A 21413-nucleotide genomic window follows, 5' to 3' on the forward strand; every position below is an offset into this window, starting at 1 on the left:
CACAAAGATATGTAAGAGATCTTTGTTCTGCGCAGCAGTTTTGAGATCTAGTAAGTTTGCCACCAAATTTGTAGTAGTAGTGCACCCTTGTACTTCCAAACTGCACATGTATGCAAACACAACAGACCTCATTTCCTTCACTAGAATTAAGAGATTAGGGACTGTAAACCATGATTCTTAGAGTGCAGCCACCAAAAATTTGATTCATCAAGAATTCCTAGCTTTTTGTTCTGGTTGACCATTCAGCCTCTTAAATGCTTTTTCTTTATGGTTTTTATTTGTTCTGTAGTTTGTAAAATATGTGTCTTCTGTGTGTGATGCCTCCATTTCATTCTACCAGTTAGGGAGGACATTCTGCCATCTCTCCTGTAGGCCTCACTCTGAAAGAGGCACTTGTTCCCTAATACTAATTTGCTATGACAGATTATGTTTTTCCTTTCAGAAAGGAAATGTTCAACTGGACTCATTCCATGTGGTTAATATGTTTTGTTGTATTACCTTCCTGATGCAATTATTGAAGATAACTAAGGATTCTGACAAGCTTCACCTTGTACTTGGAGTTGTAGACTTGTAACATAGCCTAGATTTGATGACCTTGTTCTTTGATTTGATAGCAAACTTGAGCTCATTTCTTTAATAAAGGAGGCTTTCCTGATAACCTGAGTTCTTGCAGGAAAGCAAAATCTAGACATTGTTTTCAAATAGTTTTCTTGCTTAGAGTTGTCTTAGCTTCTAAGACAAGATATTAATGAAATTTGCAAGGTATACCAGGGTGAAACCAGCAGGCATATATACCTGTCAGTATTCTTCCCTGGTCCTTCTGCTGGGTGTCTTTGGCTGTCATGTGAGAATAGTTCCATCATGAGTGGTCTGAAAACAAGGTCACTGAAGTTCAGATTTTGCTCCAGTGTAAATGGTCCTCTCTGTGTCTTTTCTTTCATGGTTGAAATTCTTGTAACCTTAAGACTAAGAAATGTACCTCACACTTCTTAGCTCCACATGAGAATAGTGAAAAAGACACAAATCAACCTCCAGACTTTCGGGGTTGATTACTTAAGGCACATATGTAAAGATGAAAATTCATCTTGGGGCATTCCATTTGGTGATGAATAGCTCTTGCTCTGGTAAATAATTTGAAATTTGGGTCTTTATTTTAGAACATTTTTATTGTCAGGGTGCAGTTCTCAGAATTGAATGCAAACAGCTACTAGAGGATTGTTATACAAAACATGTTTCCAGTTAGACACAAAAATAAAAATTATGATACCATTAAATTTGTCAAATTGGAAATTACTTGGTCAACAAAAGGTCATTTTTTTTTCTTGTGGTGAAGTGAGAGTTCAAGGTCTTGTGATTCTACACGTGATGCACAATTCTACACAAGAATGCAGCATTTTTGTAAGATATATTAAATGTTTGAAAGTAAATATGGTGAAAGACAATTGTAAGAGGTTTCAAACCCTGATGTATGTTATATCCTGTTTAACAGTATTTTATGTTTATTTAGGTTCCTCTAAAGAAGGAGGAGCTGGGGCTGTGGATGAGGATGATTTTATTAAGGCATTTACAGATGTTCCTACTGTACAGGTAAGATGCTATGTATATTCATGTTTGTCTTCAGAAATGTGTTATTTGCAATAATAGGTTAACCTGCTTTTAAAATTTACATAATTTTACATTGTTCTAAGCAAGCATCATTACTTTTCCCTCTTTCTGACCTTAGAGTCTCCATGGAAAGCTCTTTATATTTTCCCAGGACTTACCAAAGAAAGTTCCACCTTTTCTTTACTGTCCTGCTAATTATTACCACATTGTGTTTTGGCTAAAATGCCTTATTGCTTTTCTCAAACTTTTTCAGAGAACTAGTGAAAATAATTGGATGTTTAATAAGAAGAAGATTAACATGATGTTGGGAAAGTTTAGGGCTATAATTTCAAGGCATAATCAAGTAATAATAATATAGGTAAATAATTTAAATAGCAAGAATTGTATTTTCAAATTTGCCTGAATTGTAATGATGTGTGTCTGGTATACATGTCCTGTAGTAATACTTTAAAAATATTAATCTAGTGCCTTATTGTCATACTAATGAACTTGTTGGATTCTGAATTCTTAATTAAAAGATTGGGTTTGAATTTCTATTCTTTTAGTGTGGGAATTGCATGTATTCGATACTTTCACATAGTTGAGTCATTTAATATGTGTGTAGCATACAAGGGCTGTTTTGAATAAGTTTTCTGTGAGCAGCTGAGGTGTGGAACACAACCAAAATCTGGGTAAGCCATAGTTCCCAAATGACAGAAGGATTTTGTAAGACTCCCCTTTCTTGATGTCTGCTTTCGTTCTATTTTTATATCCTAAGCATAGTTATTTGTTAGATCTGCTTCTGCAGGCACCAGTACTGTCTGCTTTCATGAGGGAGCACTCAGTCTTCATGATCCCTGTCACATCAAGGAAGTCTTTGTCTAACACTAAGAGCTTTATGTATCTTTGCCTCATCAGACTGTGTTAAGAATTCTTTGGAGGATAAAAACATGCTGCTCTTAATATTGTTTATCTGTGTTATGTTGAACAGAGGCATGTTCCACAGAACAGAGAACTTGGAGATGCTTGGAGTTCAGTGCAGTCCCAAGCACAGAGTCCCACACAGTGTTCTGTAGTTACTCAGGCTGGTTGGTAACACTGCAGGAGCAAAACTAGGGTGATCACAGGCCATAGACCAACACATGTTATTTTCTGTCTGACTGGCAAGTGGCCTAGGAAGACAGGTCATTCTCTAAACTGCAGGAGATAGAGGAGAAAGACATTTGTGTTTAGTAATCTCCATCAAGCTGAGGTAAGGAAGCAGGAGAGAAATGTGTAGCTGACTCCAAAATTACCTACTTGTTTCATGGATGAGCATGCAAGAAAAAGAGCAGGATTTGTTGTTTGTTTGGTTTTTTTAGTGTCCTTAGGAATAATGACTTCCTGGCCAACTTCATGCTCCTGGTTGTGGACAGTCTCTGATCTTTCAGAAAAAGAAAACCGAAGCAGATTTCACGTTCTGCAACCATGTTAATTACTAAGGAAGTGGGAAATGTCTCTGTTAGACTTGTGAATAACGAATGTTTATGAGCTGTAGTTTACCAAATTATCCTAAAAGCAAGAGACAGCATGAGGAGAGTCGTTTAGATGTTACTGGGCCCATTCCTGTGTCTCTTCTGTTTTCATTACATTTATAGGTTTGAGTAGTGGCTTCAATGAAAGTAAGAAAGGAAACCCAGATTAAATTCTGGATCAAGATTAAGTGCATTTAAATTAATCAAATAAATTGAGGTTACTTACAGCGTGGGTATGTTTTAAATCATCCTTAAAAGTCTCCAGTGGTAGATCTGACTTTCCAGTAAGCTGTTCATATGACTGCTCATCTCTTTTTTTAGGAATGTCATGTTGTTTACTTGTACCCAGTTTTTAAATCCCCATATTGAAAATACTTTTCATCTGTATAGTTATTATTCTTACTTGTGATGGAGCTTTTAATTTTTCTGTCTTTGATGTTACAGTTGCCTTTAATGAGGTGTGTTTATGTTGCCCTCTAATGGATAGCAGCAGTTTATGAAGATGGGTGATTTTTAGATGTAGTCTGATGGATATGTGTGCCAAAAAGTACTGTAGTGACAGGATTGTGCCCCCATATTCAAGGTTACAACCATACTGTTTTTACAACTTAAGCCATTGCTGAAACAGAAGAAAATTCTGTGTTCGGGTTATTAGGAGTAACTCCTGTTAATAGCCAAAATTTGTTTGAAAACAAGTTCAGTTCTTTTTATAAAGTCTGATGTGGGAGCTTGTGAGCAAAAAATGCATTACGTCATTGGCTGAACACATAATTTCATCTTTGCCTCCTAAAAGTGTAATTAATTGAGGGCAGGGAGAAAAGAAATTATTAAAATACTGTCTTTTATTCCTGTGATGTTAAGGTAGGCATGTACAACCTTGAAAGTATGGGATTTTTCAGTGGGATTATGGTTTTCATTTCATGACAAAATAAAATTATACCACTTGTTATATTACACTGCAATACCAGTTTGAATATTCCTGATTCCTGTTCTGTTTGTGCTGGGTAATTAAAGAAAAAAATTCAGTTCTTTGCCTGGAAATGCTAATAGGGTAGACATTAACCCGTTGTACAGGTTACTTTTGTTTGCCTCGTGCCCAGCAAGTTTCAGTCCTGGAGCAGTAACTATACTGTACAACATGGTCTCTTATGACACAATGGCTGACAACAAAAAAGGCATATTTTCAGGATGGACTTAATGAAACAGCTTGCATAAAGTTTTTGTCCATTGACTAGGACTTCAGACTGAGATTTGAGTGTGCATTGAACAGTCCTCAGTTAGATGCCACCAAGAGACATTATCCTGGTTCCCTTCTTGTTGCACCTCGCTTTATGATAAATTAACAGAGAAATGCTAAGTTGGCAGAGAACTCTTGCCTCTCCTCTTGTAGGATGAGCTTTCTGTGTATTAAAGGTCTGAGCTGAGCAGGAGACAGGTCAAAGAGAGTTATGGTAAAGGGAGATTCTGAGGAGGTTGAATCATGTAATGAATTCTGATGGCATGAAGTGTCACTGTAATATGAAACTGCATCTTGAGTTAACTAGTCCTTTACACTTTCAAAGAAAAATAAAAATTTTCTTTCAGAATGGAAATCAATTTTGATAAAAATGCTTACTTAGATACATGTAATACTTCTTTTTTCAGAGTACTGTACTTACAGAATTAGTGTTAGAATAAACTAGGGTTGTTCAACAGCTATTAATAGGCTACCAGTATGCACAAATAACTTAAATAGTGATACAGACCTCATGTTCAGTTTTGTGGGCGGTGGAGTAGAAAGTTCTTACACATGGACCCAATTTTGTTAATTTTAAGTAAGTTATACATCAGATGTTTAGTGATTTTCAGTGAAGGAAACAGTAATCATGAGGAATAGCTTTCTGGTTTTTATGGATGCAGTCATGTCTCCATGAAGTGCAAAGCTGCTTCCACAGTGTATCCTGGAAGAGCTCACACAGCTCCATGGTAATAAAAATCTCACTTTCATTGGTAAAGTATATTCAGAAATTGTTTTCCACCTTAGAGTGAAGCTGGTCTGGGTGTACTACGTAATCTGTTTCTGAAAAGGTTCCTACCCTGTTTATTCTGGAAATCCAGTATGAAGGTGTTTTAGAGCTGTGATGTCTTTCACCTCCTCCATATTCCAGCATGAAATATGCATACCTCCATAACCATATTCTGTTAAAGTGTTGGAAAAAGAGTAGATGTCAATAGAGTTAAGATTCCATATCTTTTGTAAGTTAAATTAACTTGATGTTCTCAGGAAACTGGAAAACTAGACTGTATTTGGAATAACCCTTCCAGTAATTTGAAAATGCTTGGGAAATTAAGGTATTTTAAAGAAAATAATCATTCAGCATAACTGCAGAACAGAAGAAAGACTTTGCATCATTTTAGCAGTAAGATCAAAGATGCATAGGCACATGCTAGAAGAGTGTGTCCAAGAGACACAGCTCTTAACCAATTCCTGCAAAACAAGATGTCCTAACCACTGGCCCTTGTTTCCTCTGTGTGCTCTTGCACATACAAAAATCATGTCTTAAATAACAAGGGAGCATCAGGCCCTGCTGTTTAGGTGCTCTGTAAGTTATCATGTCGGTCTCCAGCTTTCACTGTAGAAAGGTGTGAGTTTCTTTGGAGTCCTGACCCACATCTGCCAGCCCTGTGTCTTGAAGGTGTCTCAGGTGGTGTGAGGAGCTTGTGTCTGGGCCAGTGAGTTTTACCTAACGTGGTTACGTAAAAAAACTTCTGATCCAAAAAACTGGAAATGTTTAGCTGAAGATACTTTAAAAAAAAAAAAATCCTGGCCAGATTAAGTTTCTGTTTAGCAATTTACTTCATATTCTCTTAAACTTGTTCTCAGTCAGAAGGGAAAAAGAACTTTAAATTTTGTGTATGCAGTGGAAGCACAAAAAAGCATCCTTTGAGTTATGCCCAGGAAAATAAAAGGGAAATCAGTTAATTTTAAAATAACATTTTTTTCCAAGTAGGTTTTTTATTCCTTTCTTCTTTAAAAGTCTGTTCTTTTACATTTACAGTTAATAAAGACATTAATTAATTTTTAAACAAATAGTGACTGTTGCATGATTAGATTGCTTGGGCTTCAGTATTGATGGTCTTACTGTATAGTATTAATTCTGACTAGAGGTAGCTCCTTATATTTATTTACTGACTGTATAAGTTAATAAATGTTTGTGTTAAAGTAGCAATACATAGAGAAGCTATGGAAGCCTTTTAATTTAGTTTTTCAGACAAATTTTAATTTTAATGTTCTCACAACCCACTTAGTTCCCCTGAGACTCCCAGCTCCAAAAGAGTTGCAATGAGTTAAAATGTTGGTTGAGTTTCATTATAAGAGTATGAAACTGAAACTGAGTTTCAGTAGTATTGCAGCAGATTGTCTAAAAGCTCTGCTCCTCTTGAATTATTTATTTTTTTAAGTGGAGTTAATGAAATTGTGGATGTGATTAGCTCATCACAAAGGTGAAGGGTAAAGTCTTTGTGATGAGGTAAAGGAAAGGAAAATGCTGAAAGGGAAAGGCTGCTTCTTCAGCCTTTTTTTCATGAATATTCATTACTCAATGATATCCTTACAGATTTATCTTAAAATGCCCATTTATAACTCTTACACAGATCTCTGAAACTTTGGGGGTCAGATTTGTGGGATTAGAATCATATTTTCACTCTTCTCAAGCTATTTTTCTTCATCACATTACCTGGGATATTAACAATATGAACTCCCTGATTTTTTTTTTTTTTTTTTTCATTTTTAATACTTCAGATCTATTCTAGTCGAGAACTTGAAGAAACGTTGAACAAAATCAGGGAAATTCTGTCAGATGACAAACATGATTGGGATCAGCGAACTAATGCGGTAAACTTTTTATCTGATTTCAGGCTTGGGTGGGTGTATTTCATAAAGCACAGACAGCCAGGTATTTTTAGATGGTTTTTTTTTTCCAAACTCGTTGCACTCCGTGTAATGGAAGAAATTTTCATTTTAATTTTTGCACCCTGAATTTCTGTATACAAAGTAAGTTTGAGTATTTTTTTAAGTCTAAAATGCATTTTTGCTGACATTTAAGTGGAAGCCTTTCTAAAAGCCATCACAGATGTTTGTTTGGCATTTATGCAAAGTTGCATATTCTACAGGTTAACTGCTAGCATTAATATCTCTTGTTATGAGATATTAATAGCTATTAAATATCTGTTAGTAGCCATGAAACAGCTATTAATAGCTATGAAAAGTTCCACTTACAGAGTTAAAATTTTTGTTTGTATGTACCATTTATATTTTTTAATCAAGTTTATGACATTTTAATGTTTATAAACAGAGATGTGAATGGAATTATGTGTTTGTGTAATTGTAGTCTGGATTCTGAGATTTTTTTACGTCTAGAGCTTAATATAAATTTTTTACAGTTCTTTTTAATTACTGCCATAGATTTTGAAAATTTTGATTTAAAGACATACCAACATGTATTGCATAGTGAAGCTGGTCCTTTTTCTTTTGTTTTGAAATGCACATTGGCAGTGTCCTAACCCAAGCGCGTTGATTTTTTTAGCTGAAGAAGGTTCGGTCCTTGCTCGTTGCTGGAGCTGCACAGTACGATGGGTTTTTCCAGCACTTACGACTGTTGGATGGTGCTTTCAAGCTGTCAGCCAAGGACCTCAGATCCCAGGTGGTTAGAGAAGCCTGCATTACTGTAGCGTAAGTACAGTTCGAGTGCCTTTGTGCACCTTGCTAGATGTTACTGTGGGGTTGGCTTAGAGGTGCTTTGTCAGTGTTCCAGGAGAGATTCTCTTGTTGGACTGCTGTACTCTGTGACTGATACTCAGGTCAGGATCTGAAGCCACAGAGGAAAAGAAATGCTTAAAGGAATTTGTTCTCTGAGGGGATACACGTAGTTGATAATCCTATAATGAATTGTATGTGAATAACCAGTTACCATCCTTGCAAAGTCATCATTAGTGCAGGTTAATACAAACTGCTGTGAATGATATTGGGGACTTATCTTAGGATCACTTATGTTCGGGTGATTGGTACAGCACTTCACTGGCACTGCTTGAGACAGTGTGAATAGCTCTGTAGTAATTTGAACACAGAGCATTTTGCTGAGGTAATACCTCTCATGGAATCATGGAATGGGTTTGGGTTTGAAGGGACCTTAAAGATCATCTAGTTCCAGCCCCATTGGCAGTGCAGGAACACCTTGCACAGGACCAGGTTGTTCAAAGCCCCATCCAGCCTAGCACTGAACACTTCCAGGGTTGTCTCTGGGCAAGAGACAGATGATGGTGATAATTTTAGAAGTTGTGGCTAAACTGAAATAAAATCTTCACCATTAGCATCTTGTGGACTCCTTTAAATTCAAGGGCAGAGAGGAAAACCAGAGTAGTCTTTCCCATTTCTGTGTTTTCTGTGACTTTTTTTATCCTCTGGAAAGACATCAGTGTAACCACTGATTTTCAGTGGCCATCTGAAACAGGACCACCATACAGTTCACCTTTGCTATTCTGGTCTGCTGTTTGAACACACCAAGAGGAAATGTTGAAGCATGCAACTGCCCTTTCAAGGAAATTTGGACTTTGAGAAAATTATAATAAGCTTTCCTAACATGAAGTCAGGAGCAGTCTAAAAGTACTCTGCAAATGTTCTCATGCAGGCCTAACAACCTGGAATTTTCCCTGATCCCTAAAATTTTAATATATTAAATTAAATTAAATACACGTCTAATTAATGTGTAATTTGCTGCTGGCTACAAATCCTTTTTATATAGTCTTCCTGCACAAAAGAAGCATTTGTTGTCACCAATGGACAGTTAAATTACTGTCTGTGGCATGTGTTTTTGTATTTGTTAAAACTGAAAACGTAACCTTTAACAGACAAGGAGTCAAATTTTATGGTTGGCTGATGGTGGTGAGTTCAATAGTTTTGCCTGCATTCAAAAGGGAAAAAAATCTCAATAATTTGTTTAAAATTTTAGATTTATACATCTCAAAGTCTGTTAAAAAGCAGAAATGCAATGATACTTTATGTGGACATGAAAATTTAGGCTTTCCAGTTTGTAGTACTTGTTTTTCATTATGAAACAAAGTTATTCACGTTTGGTTTCTTAGTGTGCCTGGAAATCGTGAAATTGAGAAATTCTGTTATTTGGAAAGATGAATCTTTAAAATCTACATGAACTTTGTTATTTTCAGACTAAGAAATTAATTCAGGTTTCTTCTAAACAGCCACCTTTCAACTGTTCTGGGAAACAAGTTTGACCATGGAGCTGAAGCAATTGTGCCTACTCTTTTTAACCTGGTCCCCAACAGCGCCAAAGTGATGGCAACCTCTGGGTGTGCAGCCATCAGGTTCATCATTCGGGTAGGTGTTCCAATCTCACTTCACCTGCTAGGAATTTTCAGGTGGTGGCTCTTGGCAGAGATAACAGCTACACTGAAATATAGGTTTTTAAATCGTTCTTTAATGGAGGATTAATGGGTGAACAAATACTACATATCATTGAAATCAATTGGTAGCATTGTCACAGTAAAGATGGAAGAATAGTTGTGAAAAGATAGTCTGTTTTGTGTTTTTGGGATTTTTTTTTTAATGTGTTAATTGAAAAAAAAGACCAAGTGTGTTTCAAAGGGTAACTGCTTTTAACTGCCTTCTTGGAAAATACAAAGTTAAGCTAGTAGCTAAGAAACTGGTGAGAATTTAAATAGCGCAAACAACAAAACAAAGGTATTTCTTTCTACATATACACTCCCCCCCCCCAAAAAATTTGGAACTATGGAAGAGGCTACACATGCCTGGATCAGTTCAGAAAGAACAAGTTCATGAAAGAAAAATCCAATAGAGACGAGAATTTTTAAATTCCAGAACTTTCTAAGCTGAGTCCCCAAATCTGTAACATAGGGAATAGAGGAGTGCTCTATCCTAGCTGTTTTCTGCTGAATGTTCTTTGAGCATCTACTGATTGGTGTCTCAGACAAGATAGTTAGAGCTTTGGGACTTGTACTGATATTTTTGTGTTTCACATAAAGTGGGAGATTGCCTGTAGTCTCTACATTAGAAGTTGTGGTGTTCTTAATGCCAAGCAGTTACTGCAATTTACTATGATCTCATCAGTGGTTTTAATTGTGTAAGTTGTTGGAAAACCTAAGAGGTTTCATCACTTACACATTTTTTTGCCATCTTCAGTATGGTTTGGAATGTACTTGCTTTGTCTCTCTGTGCCCCTGAGAATGTGCTCTGAGACCTTTGCATGGATGACCTTCATATCAGCACTTGGGCTAAGACAAAATCGCTTGGTATTTTTTCCCCAGACTTTTACACTCTACTGTGAAATGGCACAGACTTGAGAGGGAAGGAATACACCTTACACACGGTTAATTAAAGTTGTAAGAGAACAATACCGTTTGCCACAGTAGTGTAAGACAAGCTCAGGCATGTAAGAAATTATAAACATTCACCAAGTACATTACATTGGCTTTATTGGTTCAGTTCATTTGAAGACAAACTTATATATCAGCTATAGTTGCCCTGATTTTGTTTAAATTTCTGTTCTTCTTAGCTGTGCCTTTTAACATATTGGATTTGAAGCATAAAAACAAGAAAATCCTGTCCATAGTGTTCAAATACCCAACTAATAAATGGCATATAATAAACTAATAAATGGCATATTTTTAGCAGAAAATTGACGTTTCAGAATTGAATATCAAAAAGAAGTGCAGTCCCATGCTTGTTTGGGCTTCTGTCCTTTGGACTAAATAACTATTGGTCAGGGGTCTTTGATCAATTGAATATTTAGAACCCAAGCTACTGCAGTTTTTGGAGTCGGTGTTTACTCAAAAACTCCCAGCAGCACACATGACAGCCAGTTGAGATTCTGTTGCTTTACTGTGTAATTGCTGTAGAGTGAGTCTGCATAAAAACAGGGAGGCTGTATTATACCAGTGATCTTGAAGAACTTCATTTCATCTTTGTGTCTTCATTGGATTTCATATTTCTTCTCCAGGAAGTTCTTACACTGCAGTCTGATTTCTCTTTACCGACTCTTAGTACATCAGGAAGCCAGTTAAGGAAAAGGTGGGGGGGCAAGAAGGGAATCATGGTGGGATGGCATGGTGGCAGAAATCTTTCTCAAGAGGAGGGATTCAGATTTGTCAACAGATCTTCAAGGTGGTTTGCAAGGAAGCACGTATCATTACATCCTCAAAGGAGCAGCAGATGAAGTATGACATGTTAAAAACAGACTGAAAGCAAGCCTGAAGCTTTGATTCCTTTGCAAAATGCTTTCTAGAAATTACAACATCGATAGCTCCAAACAGCTTGAATGTACAGGTTTCTCCATCTGTAAAAAACTTCATTTTTACCCCTGATTTTCTCATTGTCCCTTTCTGGAAGTCATATACCTCTTTTCAATTTGCAATCTATATAAAGCACAAACAAACCCCTTAAAACTGTGTTTAAAAGTATATCAGGACAAACAAATGTAACCGTTAGGCTCTTCCAGAATTTTTGATTAATTCCTTCCTAATCCTAAAATTGGCAGTACTCTGTGAGCTGATGATTATCTCTGCTTTTTTTGTGATATGTGTGTTTATATCCTGCAGCTGTGATACATGAGAGAGTAAGAATTTTTCAGTGCTGAACTTCTGAAGATCTTGGATTTTTTTAAATTAACCTACTCTTTCACACTGTATTGGGGACTGTTTACTGTAGGTATCTAATTAAGAAAGGACTCAAGAAATTATCTGAAAATAGATTTGTTGAATCACATTACTCTTACTTGAAATTAAAGTGGTTATGCTTTGTGTCTACAGTTAGTTAAGAAAAGCTGAAGTAAAGCAGCTTTAATTCTGAATTCTGTAATGCATTTGGATTGAATGTAGTTTATCTTAGGCATAGTTTAATAGTTTTCTTCTCCTATCAGGTGTTTCCATATAGATTGTATATATAAGCTTGTTTATATGTCAATGCTTTTATTACTGTGTTGACATATTTTGCATTAAAGGACATTTGATCCTTGTGGTACTAATCATACTGATCCTTGTAAGAATGTCTGTATTTTTTTATTCATTGATGCACTTTTTGTTCTATAACCCTGACTTTTAAGACAACTATGTCTATTACTTTTTTTTTTCCTGTGGGAAAACTAAAATAGCATCAGCTTTCAACTCATTTGAGGAGGCAGCTACATTTGAACTTCTTATATTACTTTTGACAGCAAAATATTGCATATCATGATGTTATTGTTGATGGCATTGGAAGTGGTTTTTACGTGACCTTTTGGAAGAAACTAACTTTAATCAACTGACATGCTAACAGCAGTCTTTCATTTAATAGTATTTTATGACTTAGTTTTGGTAAGAAGTGTAAATTATTGCAGTTTTTATTATGGTGTTAATTCTGTTTGTATTAATAAGTACAGTACAAATTCAGGATTCAGGAATACTTTTCTCATTAACTGCTTTGTCCTTTTTTTGGCAGCATACTCATGTGCCACGACTCATACCTTTAATAACAAGCAACTGTACCTCAAAATCAGTTGCAGTTAGAAGGTGAGTACATTATAAATGAAAATTATCAAAGCTATTGCTTTTTAAATTATGATTATCATATGTTGAAAATTTACACATTAGAAGATTTGTGGCCATACTGCTGAACACACAAAACTGTTAGCCAGTAAACTGCAAACTGCAGAAATTAATTTCAGCCTTGAGACAGAGGCAGCTACCTTAGGACACAAAGCATCCATGTGTTGTGATGTTCAACAGCTCAGCTACATCTCCAGCATGTTGCTTTCTCTGAGAGCATGTTGCTTTCTCTGAGAGCATGTTGCTTGAACATGTGGATTGGCTTTTGAGAAGATGAATTGTTTTTTGACAGTGTCATTTTCTGCACCGAATCACACAAAAGCAGTTAATGCTGTTTCTGGACCGACACTAGTCCTGGAAAGGATGTCACTGTATGTGTGCAGGAAACAACTTGAGCATCTTTGACTCTAAGCTGCTTTTGCATCCAAAGCAAGTGTTACCTCAACCCAGATTGTACTCACCTGCCACAACTTCTGGTTTGACTGCTAAACAATTGACAGGGCTTCAGTCCCTGCACATGCTGTGCCTTTACTGAGGAATATTGTAGGTGGCTTTGGTACTGCAGTTCACAATCCAGTGAGTATCAGTGAAGGCGTTGTCTCCATACTGCTTTCATTCTTTTGGAAAAACAACAAAACACTAGATCGGTTGTAATAGTGAAAAGCATTGCAGGGTTTCTTGCCATGCCTTGCCAATGTCCAAATGATTTGGGCAGAATAAAAACCAACTTTGTCCCTCCAGAACAGGTCCAAAAATGCCGAATCACCAGAAAAAGAGATAGTTTCAGGCTGTCAGGCTCACTACATGTTTGAAAATTATCTGTACCTACCTAATCTGTGTCAGTTTGATTTTTCATCGGGATCTAGCTTCAGACATAGGTTTTAAAAGTATGCCTTTAGCTAATGACAGTTTGCTAAATTGTCAAGATTCCCAAATGAATAATGAATACAAGATAGACATCTTCATTAGTACAGTGCCAGAAAAATTTTTGCAGTGCTTTCTGTATGCAGAGCCCTCTGCTAATGGTCTCATGTTTTCCTTTATGCTACATACTCACAGTAGTGACAGATGGAAGGATGGGAATAGTGTTTAGGACAGAAGTATACTGCTGCAGAAATCCTGTATTGTGTCTTTAATTTTTTTTTTTTAATATTAGGATTTTATACTCTGTACAATTTTTTCAACTTCTTTAATTTATGTCTGTTGTTTTGGGACTAATACAGTTAACATGGGGTATGTGTAATAACATGATTTGAACAGCACATTGTTAATTGAACCATGTCTATTATTTTGAAGTTTAAGATTAGTTAGCCTGCATGTTTGCTTAATATACAGAACATTTTAACTTTCCAATAAGGTGACCAATGCCCTTATTTAACAGATAAATATACTTTTATTTCATTTATTTCCCTCACGGGAAGAGAGTAAAGTTAGTGTTTATTCCACAAGCACATTAGAGAAATGAGTATTTAATTATGACTTTGGTTCTGTGTTTTTAGGCGCTCCTTTGAATTTTTAGACCTGTTATTACAAGAGTGGCAAACACATTCACTGGAAAGGTATGGGCCAGTGTACTTTTTTCCCTAAAATAAACTGCTAATGTAATTTAAGACAGAAATATTGCTGTTGAATCCTTTAATTGGATTATGTTGTTCAGTGTTGGCCAGCCTTTCTGGCATAGACAGCCTTTCTAGCACAGCAGGTCATGCGGCTCATTCAGGTGCCAGGGGGAAGGAGAGCTGTATGTTCCAGCCTTGGCTTCCTGTGGCCTCCTCTCCTTACCCTCTGCCTCTCCTATCCTGCGTGTGAGCAATGCATATACAGGTAAGCATCTGTCTTCTCCTGGCAGGAGGAAATCTGTGTATTTGCTGTGAAAGTGGGCAAGTGGGCTTAGGCTGGAGGACTTTTTGTGCTAATGAGTAAGGGCATGTTGTGGCTTCTCCAGATAGATGGGAAAACAGCACGCGCATTAGTTCTGCAGGTTCGTCGCTGTAAACACAGGGTAGGAGCCAAGAGAATAAAGGGCATCCAGAAAGGCTCCGAAGAATTCATCCAGCTCTTTCCAGTCACATTGCTGCTTCCCCTGGGTTCTCCTGAGAAGGGGAGTAATGGGGAAAACATTTATGCCCAGGTGTCTAAACAAACCCACAAAACCTGCCACCTCTCCCCCACCCCCCAGATAGCAAACCTCCTATCCAAAAGTTACCTTGAATTAAAACTTGTTTATCTTCACAAATTTGTGTTCTGATGGGTACTTTGCTGTTCACTGAACTTGCATTCAGGTTTAAAATGTATATTCCCAAAGCTTTCAGAGCTGAAAGAAAACTTACGGTCTTAGTTTTTCCCCTTTTCCTACTACTGATATAACAGTGGAAATAGTTTTTCCATTTCAGGAAGGCAGGTGTCTTTAAAAAAGGTATTTTAAAATAACTTTTTAAGTATGATAGGTGGGTGTATGTCAGAAGTAGATTAAAATCCTTTTAGATTGAAGGAGTAAGCTGACCTAAACCTTTACAGAGGTACAGTTATGTCATCAGTGTGCTTAAGTGTTTGTTTACTGCATATTTTGGAAAGAACTAGCATTGCAGCTATTTTTTACTTGGTGAAATGTTAATGAAAGCGTAAAGTTACTGCTTAGAATTTGGAGTAGCAAAATAGCATGAAGAATGTCTTTCTTCTAGGCATGCAGCTGTCTTGGTTGAAACAATCAAGAAGGGTATTCATGATGCTGATGCAGAAGCAAGAGTGGAGGCAAGAAAGTGAGTTTTGATTAATTTTGCTCTGAAAAATTGCATGTGCTGAATGAGAGATAGAAGGCTCTAATCCATGGTGAGCTGCTATCCATGGCTGAAGAAGATACAAACAAGTTTGTTTGAAAACTGATGTTTCTGTCCTGAATTGCTACCCAGTTTCTTTTGCAAAAGACATTCTCAAAGCCAAGTCAGTCAATGCAGTTGTGCAGCATTTGATGATTCCACTGAAAGAAGAGTTAGAAAGGTTGATATTGCTACATAATCATTCTGCTCCCATTAATTAATTCTTTAAAAAACTGCAGCACTTTGACTAGTGAGAAGGCCAGAAAACAATTCCTTTTGCTTCCCCATACAACTGGTAAGTGAATGTGAGGCATTCAGAGGATAGACATAAGCTATATTGAAAAGATTAGTTCAGTCGCTGTAGCTGACTTGATGAGCATTGCTGTGTGCTTTACATACTCTCAGTTCCTTTCACTCCTATCCATGTAATCTTTATTTGCTGACTCCACTTTTTAAAGAAAATATTGAACATTTACCTGTGGTTATTCTTTTTTTGTAGGGCTTATCTGGGTCTTAGAAATCACTTTCCTAGTGAAGCTGAGACTCTGTACAATTCTCTGGAGCCACCCTATCAAAGAAGCCTTCAGACCTATTTGAAGAATTCTGGCAGTATAGCATCTCTCCCTCAGTCAGACAGGTCATCCTCCAGCTCACAGGAGAGCCTCAAGTAAGGGTCACTTCACTGTTTCTGAGCCAAGAAACAAATGCAGTTTCTCAAAAGCAAATTATCCAGATTCCTGTTGAGAACAGCAAAGCTGCAGTTTTATTTTGTGACTTCTATTTTTTTTTTAATAAAAATTTCATCTCTGGTGTTTTGCTATGTGACAGTGTTACCCCAGCAAGGTGCAAAGTACAGACAGTCTTTAACTGGATATAGGATGCTGTATTCATACATTCATTTCTTAATTGCTGCTTTAAACACCAAAATATCTTCAAGGTTCCTGTTGACGTCCATGATGTGCTGAATAGGTCTAGGAAAGCTATAATGGTGTAATTTCTTTTTAATCTCTTTTCACTGGCAAGCATGAAAAAGGAGCATCAACAGTGAGTGAGATTCGTTGGAGATTGGTTTGGGTTTTTTTTCCTCCTGTCTTCACAGTACTGAATATGTATTAGCAGTATTTCATAGCTCTGCCACTTACTACAGGGTGGGTCTGTGCTGCAGTCAGTGATGTATTAAAATGCATAGACAGTCTTGAGCTGAATAAATTAAGGTTTTCTTAGGTACCAATAATAAAATAAATAAACTGGCTTTTTAGCAGAAATATGAAGTAGTATGTGGTGATTTTTGCCTTTAAATGCTAGGAAGCTTCCTCAAAGTATTTCAGCCTTTTAGTATTTCAGATCTTCATTATCAAAACCAGAGAGCTTTTCTCCTCACTTGTTATTTGAAGGCAAAGACTGCTTCTCACGTAGTGGAATTCACTTTTTTTTTTTCTTTCTTTTTTTTTCTTTTTTTTCTTTTTTTTTTCTTTTTTTTCTTTTTTTTCTTTTTTTTTTCTTTTTTTTGGCTAATGCCTTAAATACCAGAGGTTTACCTTATCTTTCCTATGATACTTGTAATTATAAAAAATAGTTTTAAAATAATTGTCTGTGATGCAAGCAATTGACAGCACTTCATTTTCTGCAAATGTTTATTCAAAGATTAAATATTCTTGTTTAAATTAATCTGTGTTTCCATCTGAAAATAAAAGTGCTGTTAATGAGTTACTGGTAATACACTGTTAAAAACTAAATTTCAGGGAAATTAGAATCTTAAAATACTCTTAAATCTTGAAATGTTGCTTCCCATGTTATGTGAGTGCTACAGTACAGGAAGTGAGGGTTAAAATAAGAAATGAACAGAAGAGGTGATGATATTGGAAATTAATGAAATTTTAATTGATTTATTACAAACTTTGTATTCAGATGGATGTTTGTTACCCAAAATGTTATTTCTGGCTTTTAGTATAGTGGTTGCTGGATTCCCCCTGTATAGGCTAAATTAGGATATATGGGTATGATTTCCTAGAAGTCAGATCCTCTGTGATTTTTGACCTTCTGAACTTTCATCTCATAGAGATCATTAATCCAGAATTATTTTAGAGAAGATGGAGGAATGAGAGAGAAATGTGGTGACTTCTGTCTACCTGTATGAAACTGTGTACATAAAATGTCTATTGCAATAGACTGTGGCAGCTGTCTGAGTTGTAAGGTCAGGAGCTCTGCCTCAGCCTCCTCACCTTACTTGAGGCAAAGTGCCTTCAAAACACTAGTTAGTCATGTCAGAAAAGCAGGTTTATTCAGAATAAGCTGCAAACACATGTTCTTCTGTGAGGATTTAGGTTATGGTGCTGACCTCTATATTACTGCTGAGTACCTGAGCTAATAACTGGAGTAAATACACAGTATGAGGCATCTCTTTTCTCTATACTTTCAGGTTCAAAATTAAAGGAATTATTTTTACTAAAGCTGAGACGCTGACTCAGCTTGAAATTTGACTGTTGATGAAATACTTGACTATTTCATCAAATACAATCTTTCCCCGTCAGATATTTAACCAATTAATATGCTATTGTGTTTACTTCTACCAGTCCTTTTCATTTCCCTGGTCTCTCCAGCTGCATTTTACCCTTCCAAACAGGCCAAAGGATGGGCTCACAATTAAACTTGACCAGACTGGAAGATTGCGCTTCAGTAACTACTTGTTTTTGTGGTAGGAAGGAAATTAAGACAAAACATAGAGAAAAAGATATGGGATTTTTCTCCATTTATAAGTTATGAGAGTCTCTACATTCCAACCGGGGAAATGGAGTCTAGCTGCTTGGAAGCATCAGCATTTCCTTTTTAAATTTATAACTTAATTCTTGAGACATCTGGGACTGGAGGAGGCTTATGAGTTGGACACCTGTTTTTCTTGTTACTGCAGACACCACTTCACATAATGTCTTTCACAAATAAAGTTTTTTGTGTAGCTCCCACTGTTCTTGTTTGATGGCTGATGTATAAGATCAGCCCTATGGTTAAAACCTTGTGCTGACCACCTTAAATCTTTCTGTGACCTAGTCTGGGATGCCTGAACTTTGTTAGCAAAGTGTGCCTGTCGGTAGCTGAAGGATTAGTGCTTTGTGATAAGGATGTAGTTTTGTAAAATATAAGGGAAAAGATAATTCTGGTTATCTTATAATTTTCTATTTCAAATATTCATCTATAAAATATGCTGAGGAGGTTGAAGGGGAGAAAATAACAGAATTTAAATTTTTTTTTGCTATCTTTTATTTTTGACTTTTGCATCTGATACATGAGACTTACTGGATTTATTGACTTTTTTCAGTCGGCCTCTGTCATCTAAATGGTCTGCAGCCAGCCCAGCAAGTCTTGCAGGCAGAGGTAAGGTGGTGGTAATATAGTGCAATGCCTAGTTATTGTTCTTCATGTTCCTTGAATTAAAAGTTCTAAATGCAGCTTAAAAATTGACAGTATTAGCATTTACCCCGTTTCCTAGATAAATAATGGTATGTGTCACTACAAACTGTACCTGGAGCTCAGATTGCCTCACACTCACTTCACATTTCGTGTTGTTTCAGTTGTTTCAATTATAAGACATAATTCATTATGAATTGTGAATTCATTGATCCTCTCTCCTGGAGTTTTGTTATGGAACAGTCATTCTCAAAGAAACAAAACATTATTCTTTGGTCTGTTCATGGTTAGGCTTATGGCAATTAGAAATTAGACTCACTGTCTCTTTCATCTGTTCCCACGTAGCTGTTGCTCTTTCTAAATAAATAAAGAACAACAGCCAAATGGTATATTTGTAATTCAAAGAGCTTAATTATGTGTTTGGTTTTTGGAATTTAATAACTTCAGTGTCTTTTCCCATAATGTCTTAGTAACTAACTCTTTGGGAGTAAATCATTGAGCAGCTTTTTGCAAATGGAGTGTAATTAAAAATGGATACTGAAACTGATAAGGAGAGTCAACTTTAGAAGACCTAAAACAGTGGTTAAAATTAAGCAAATAGTTAAAAATGCAGTAAATTATAGGAAGTGAATCCGAAAATACTAAAGATTAGACCCTAAAACATTTCAGAGTACACATTCATTTAGCTGAAGTGTGGGAATATTTTCTTCCTTCAGTATCTCAAGGAAGGATGTGAATTTTCTTACATTTGTGAATCATTCAATGATGTAATAAATCACATGAAGGTTCAGAATTATGTCATTTATGCTAGGGTGGGAACAGACAGTTTGCATTAAATAATGCTAAAATTTCATGCTGAATGAAGAGAAATACTGCCATCACACAAACTGTTTCTATATGCAGTTCATGGCAAGACCAGGTCTAGTTTGCTTTATAATCTCAGTAATTCTTGGTTTAATACTAGTTTAACCTTTTTTACATCGTTTTTCATGCTTTCTTACAAGTACAGTGCAGTAGTAGATGATGTTGCCTTCTCAAATATAATTCATTTTATTAAATATCAATTCTCTTTCCCCCTCCCCTCCCTTTTGTGGTAGTTGCAGGCAGCAGCAAGGGTGTCCCAAGCCCAGGCACCCTGCAGAGGTCTCGCAGTGACATTGACGTGAACGCTGCCGCGGGCGCCAAGGCCCGCCATGCTGCTGGACAGACAGCTGGAGCTGGGCGCCTCTCGGCAGCCGGGCTGCCCCCAGGGTCCTACTCCTCCCTAGGTAAGGGGAGCACCTCTGCACTGCTCTGATTGGTCTTTGTGATTTTCTTGATCAAAAAGTTACAGTGCAGTACTCCTGTATTTGAAAACCAGTCATCGTTGTTTGTAGCACTGCAAAAGAGCAGGTGTTCTGAAGTAAGTCACAAACTTTCCTACATGATTTATTTTTCTTGTGCTGGAAGAATGCCAGTGCAAAGAGTGTGTCCATACTATGCTTGCTGAATGTCTTAATCTAGAATTAAGTGTTGGAAGGAGTGGTACCTTTACTTAACAGCATGTAGTGGTCATGCCTTTTTTTGTTCATAAAAATAGCAGGGAAATGAGTGTGAGAGCTCTTAATTGTCCATTTTTCTTAGCTCTTCTGGTATTCTACAAGAGTGCTAAAGAGATACCCTGGCAGTCAGAGTGGCTTCCTCATGAAATAGACAAGTGTTTTACACAATAACTTACTACATTGAGTTCATAATTTCTTCCTAAGGACATTGATGGACCTGTGTGTATGCTTTACCTAGCTGAAGGTCTCCATTGATATTTGCTGTTAGACATACAAAGTGTTACAAGTCATAAGAGTACAGAAAAGAATTTGATAATTGTAGTGGTGGTGGTGTAGGTGCTAGATCATCCACTAAGTGGCAACGGTAAAGGACTATGAACATATTTTTGTTCTAAATTTTTAGCTTATCCATGTTGTAGATATAACAGTGGGGGAAAAAGAGGTCCATTGTTCACAAAACAGTTTTTTTATTCTCAGCTTCTGTGCCAGCTAGACCACCAAGGAGAGACATGTTCTAATATTAGTATGTCTGTAAATGGTCACAAGAGACAAAGAAACTGTACAGTTCTTATTTGCATTGTGTTTGTGTAGGTGTTAGCCTACACACATGTAGGCTGTGGTTTGCGAAGGTGTTAGTTGTGCTTTTTAAAATCAGAAGTTAAAAGCTACGTAAAATGAGTCGATTCTTTTTGTCATAAGGGCCCTCTTGAAGTGCTGTAAACGACATTGATTTTAGTGTTAATTTAAAGAGTGAGCAATCCTGAACTAAAAGGAATACTTGGTACTTGGAATAGAAGTTTTGGATGTGGGCTCCCTCTGGTGCCCACAGAACGGGCAGCAGAACCTTCTGGGTCGCAGGTGGACACCGCATGAGGCTGCCTGGTGGAGGGGATACACCAGTGGTTCCTCAGGGAAATTATGCATGTCCCATCCCTGATAGGGTTCAACACTAGGCTTGGAGC

General features: G+C 36.8%; 1 protein-coding gene across 50 annotated transcripts in view; it reads left to right on the plus strand.

The window, feature by feature from the left end:
• CLASP2 (cytoplasmic linker associated protein 2) overlaps positions 1-21413 on the plus strand; it is a 143961-nt gene that overhangs the window by 70523 nt on the left and 52025 nt on the right. For all 50 annotated transcript variants that reach the window (XM_064419082.1, XM_064419152.1, XM_064419091.1 and 47 more), the window contains 10 exons: positions 1508-1587; positions 6880-6972; positions 7664-7809; positions 9336-9471; positions 12586-12656; positions 14192-14251; positions 15374-15451; positions 16008-16175; positions 18822-18877; positions 20008-20178. In XM_064419082.1, the coding sequence (XP_064275152.1) occupies positions 1508-1587; positions 6880-6972; positions 7664-7809; positions 9336-9471; positions 12586-12656; positions 14192-14251; positions 15374-15451; positions 16008-16175; positions 18822-18877; positions 20008-20178 (1059 nt within the window). The remainder of the gene's footprint in view (positions 1-1507; positions 1588-6879; positions 6973-7663; positions 7810-9335; positions 9472-12585; positions 12657-14191; positions 14252-15373; positions 15452-16007; positions 16176-18821; positions 18878-20007; positions 20179-21413) is intronic.

Source organism: Passer domesticus, chromosome 1, assembly GCF_036417665.1.
Source record: "Passer domesticus isolate bPasDom1 chromosome 1, bPasDom1.hap1, whole genome shotgun sequence".
Classification (NCBI taxonomy): Eukaryota; Metazoa; Chordata; class Aves; order Passeriformes; family Passeridae; genus Passer; species Passer domesticus.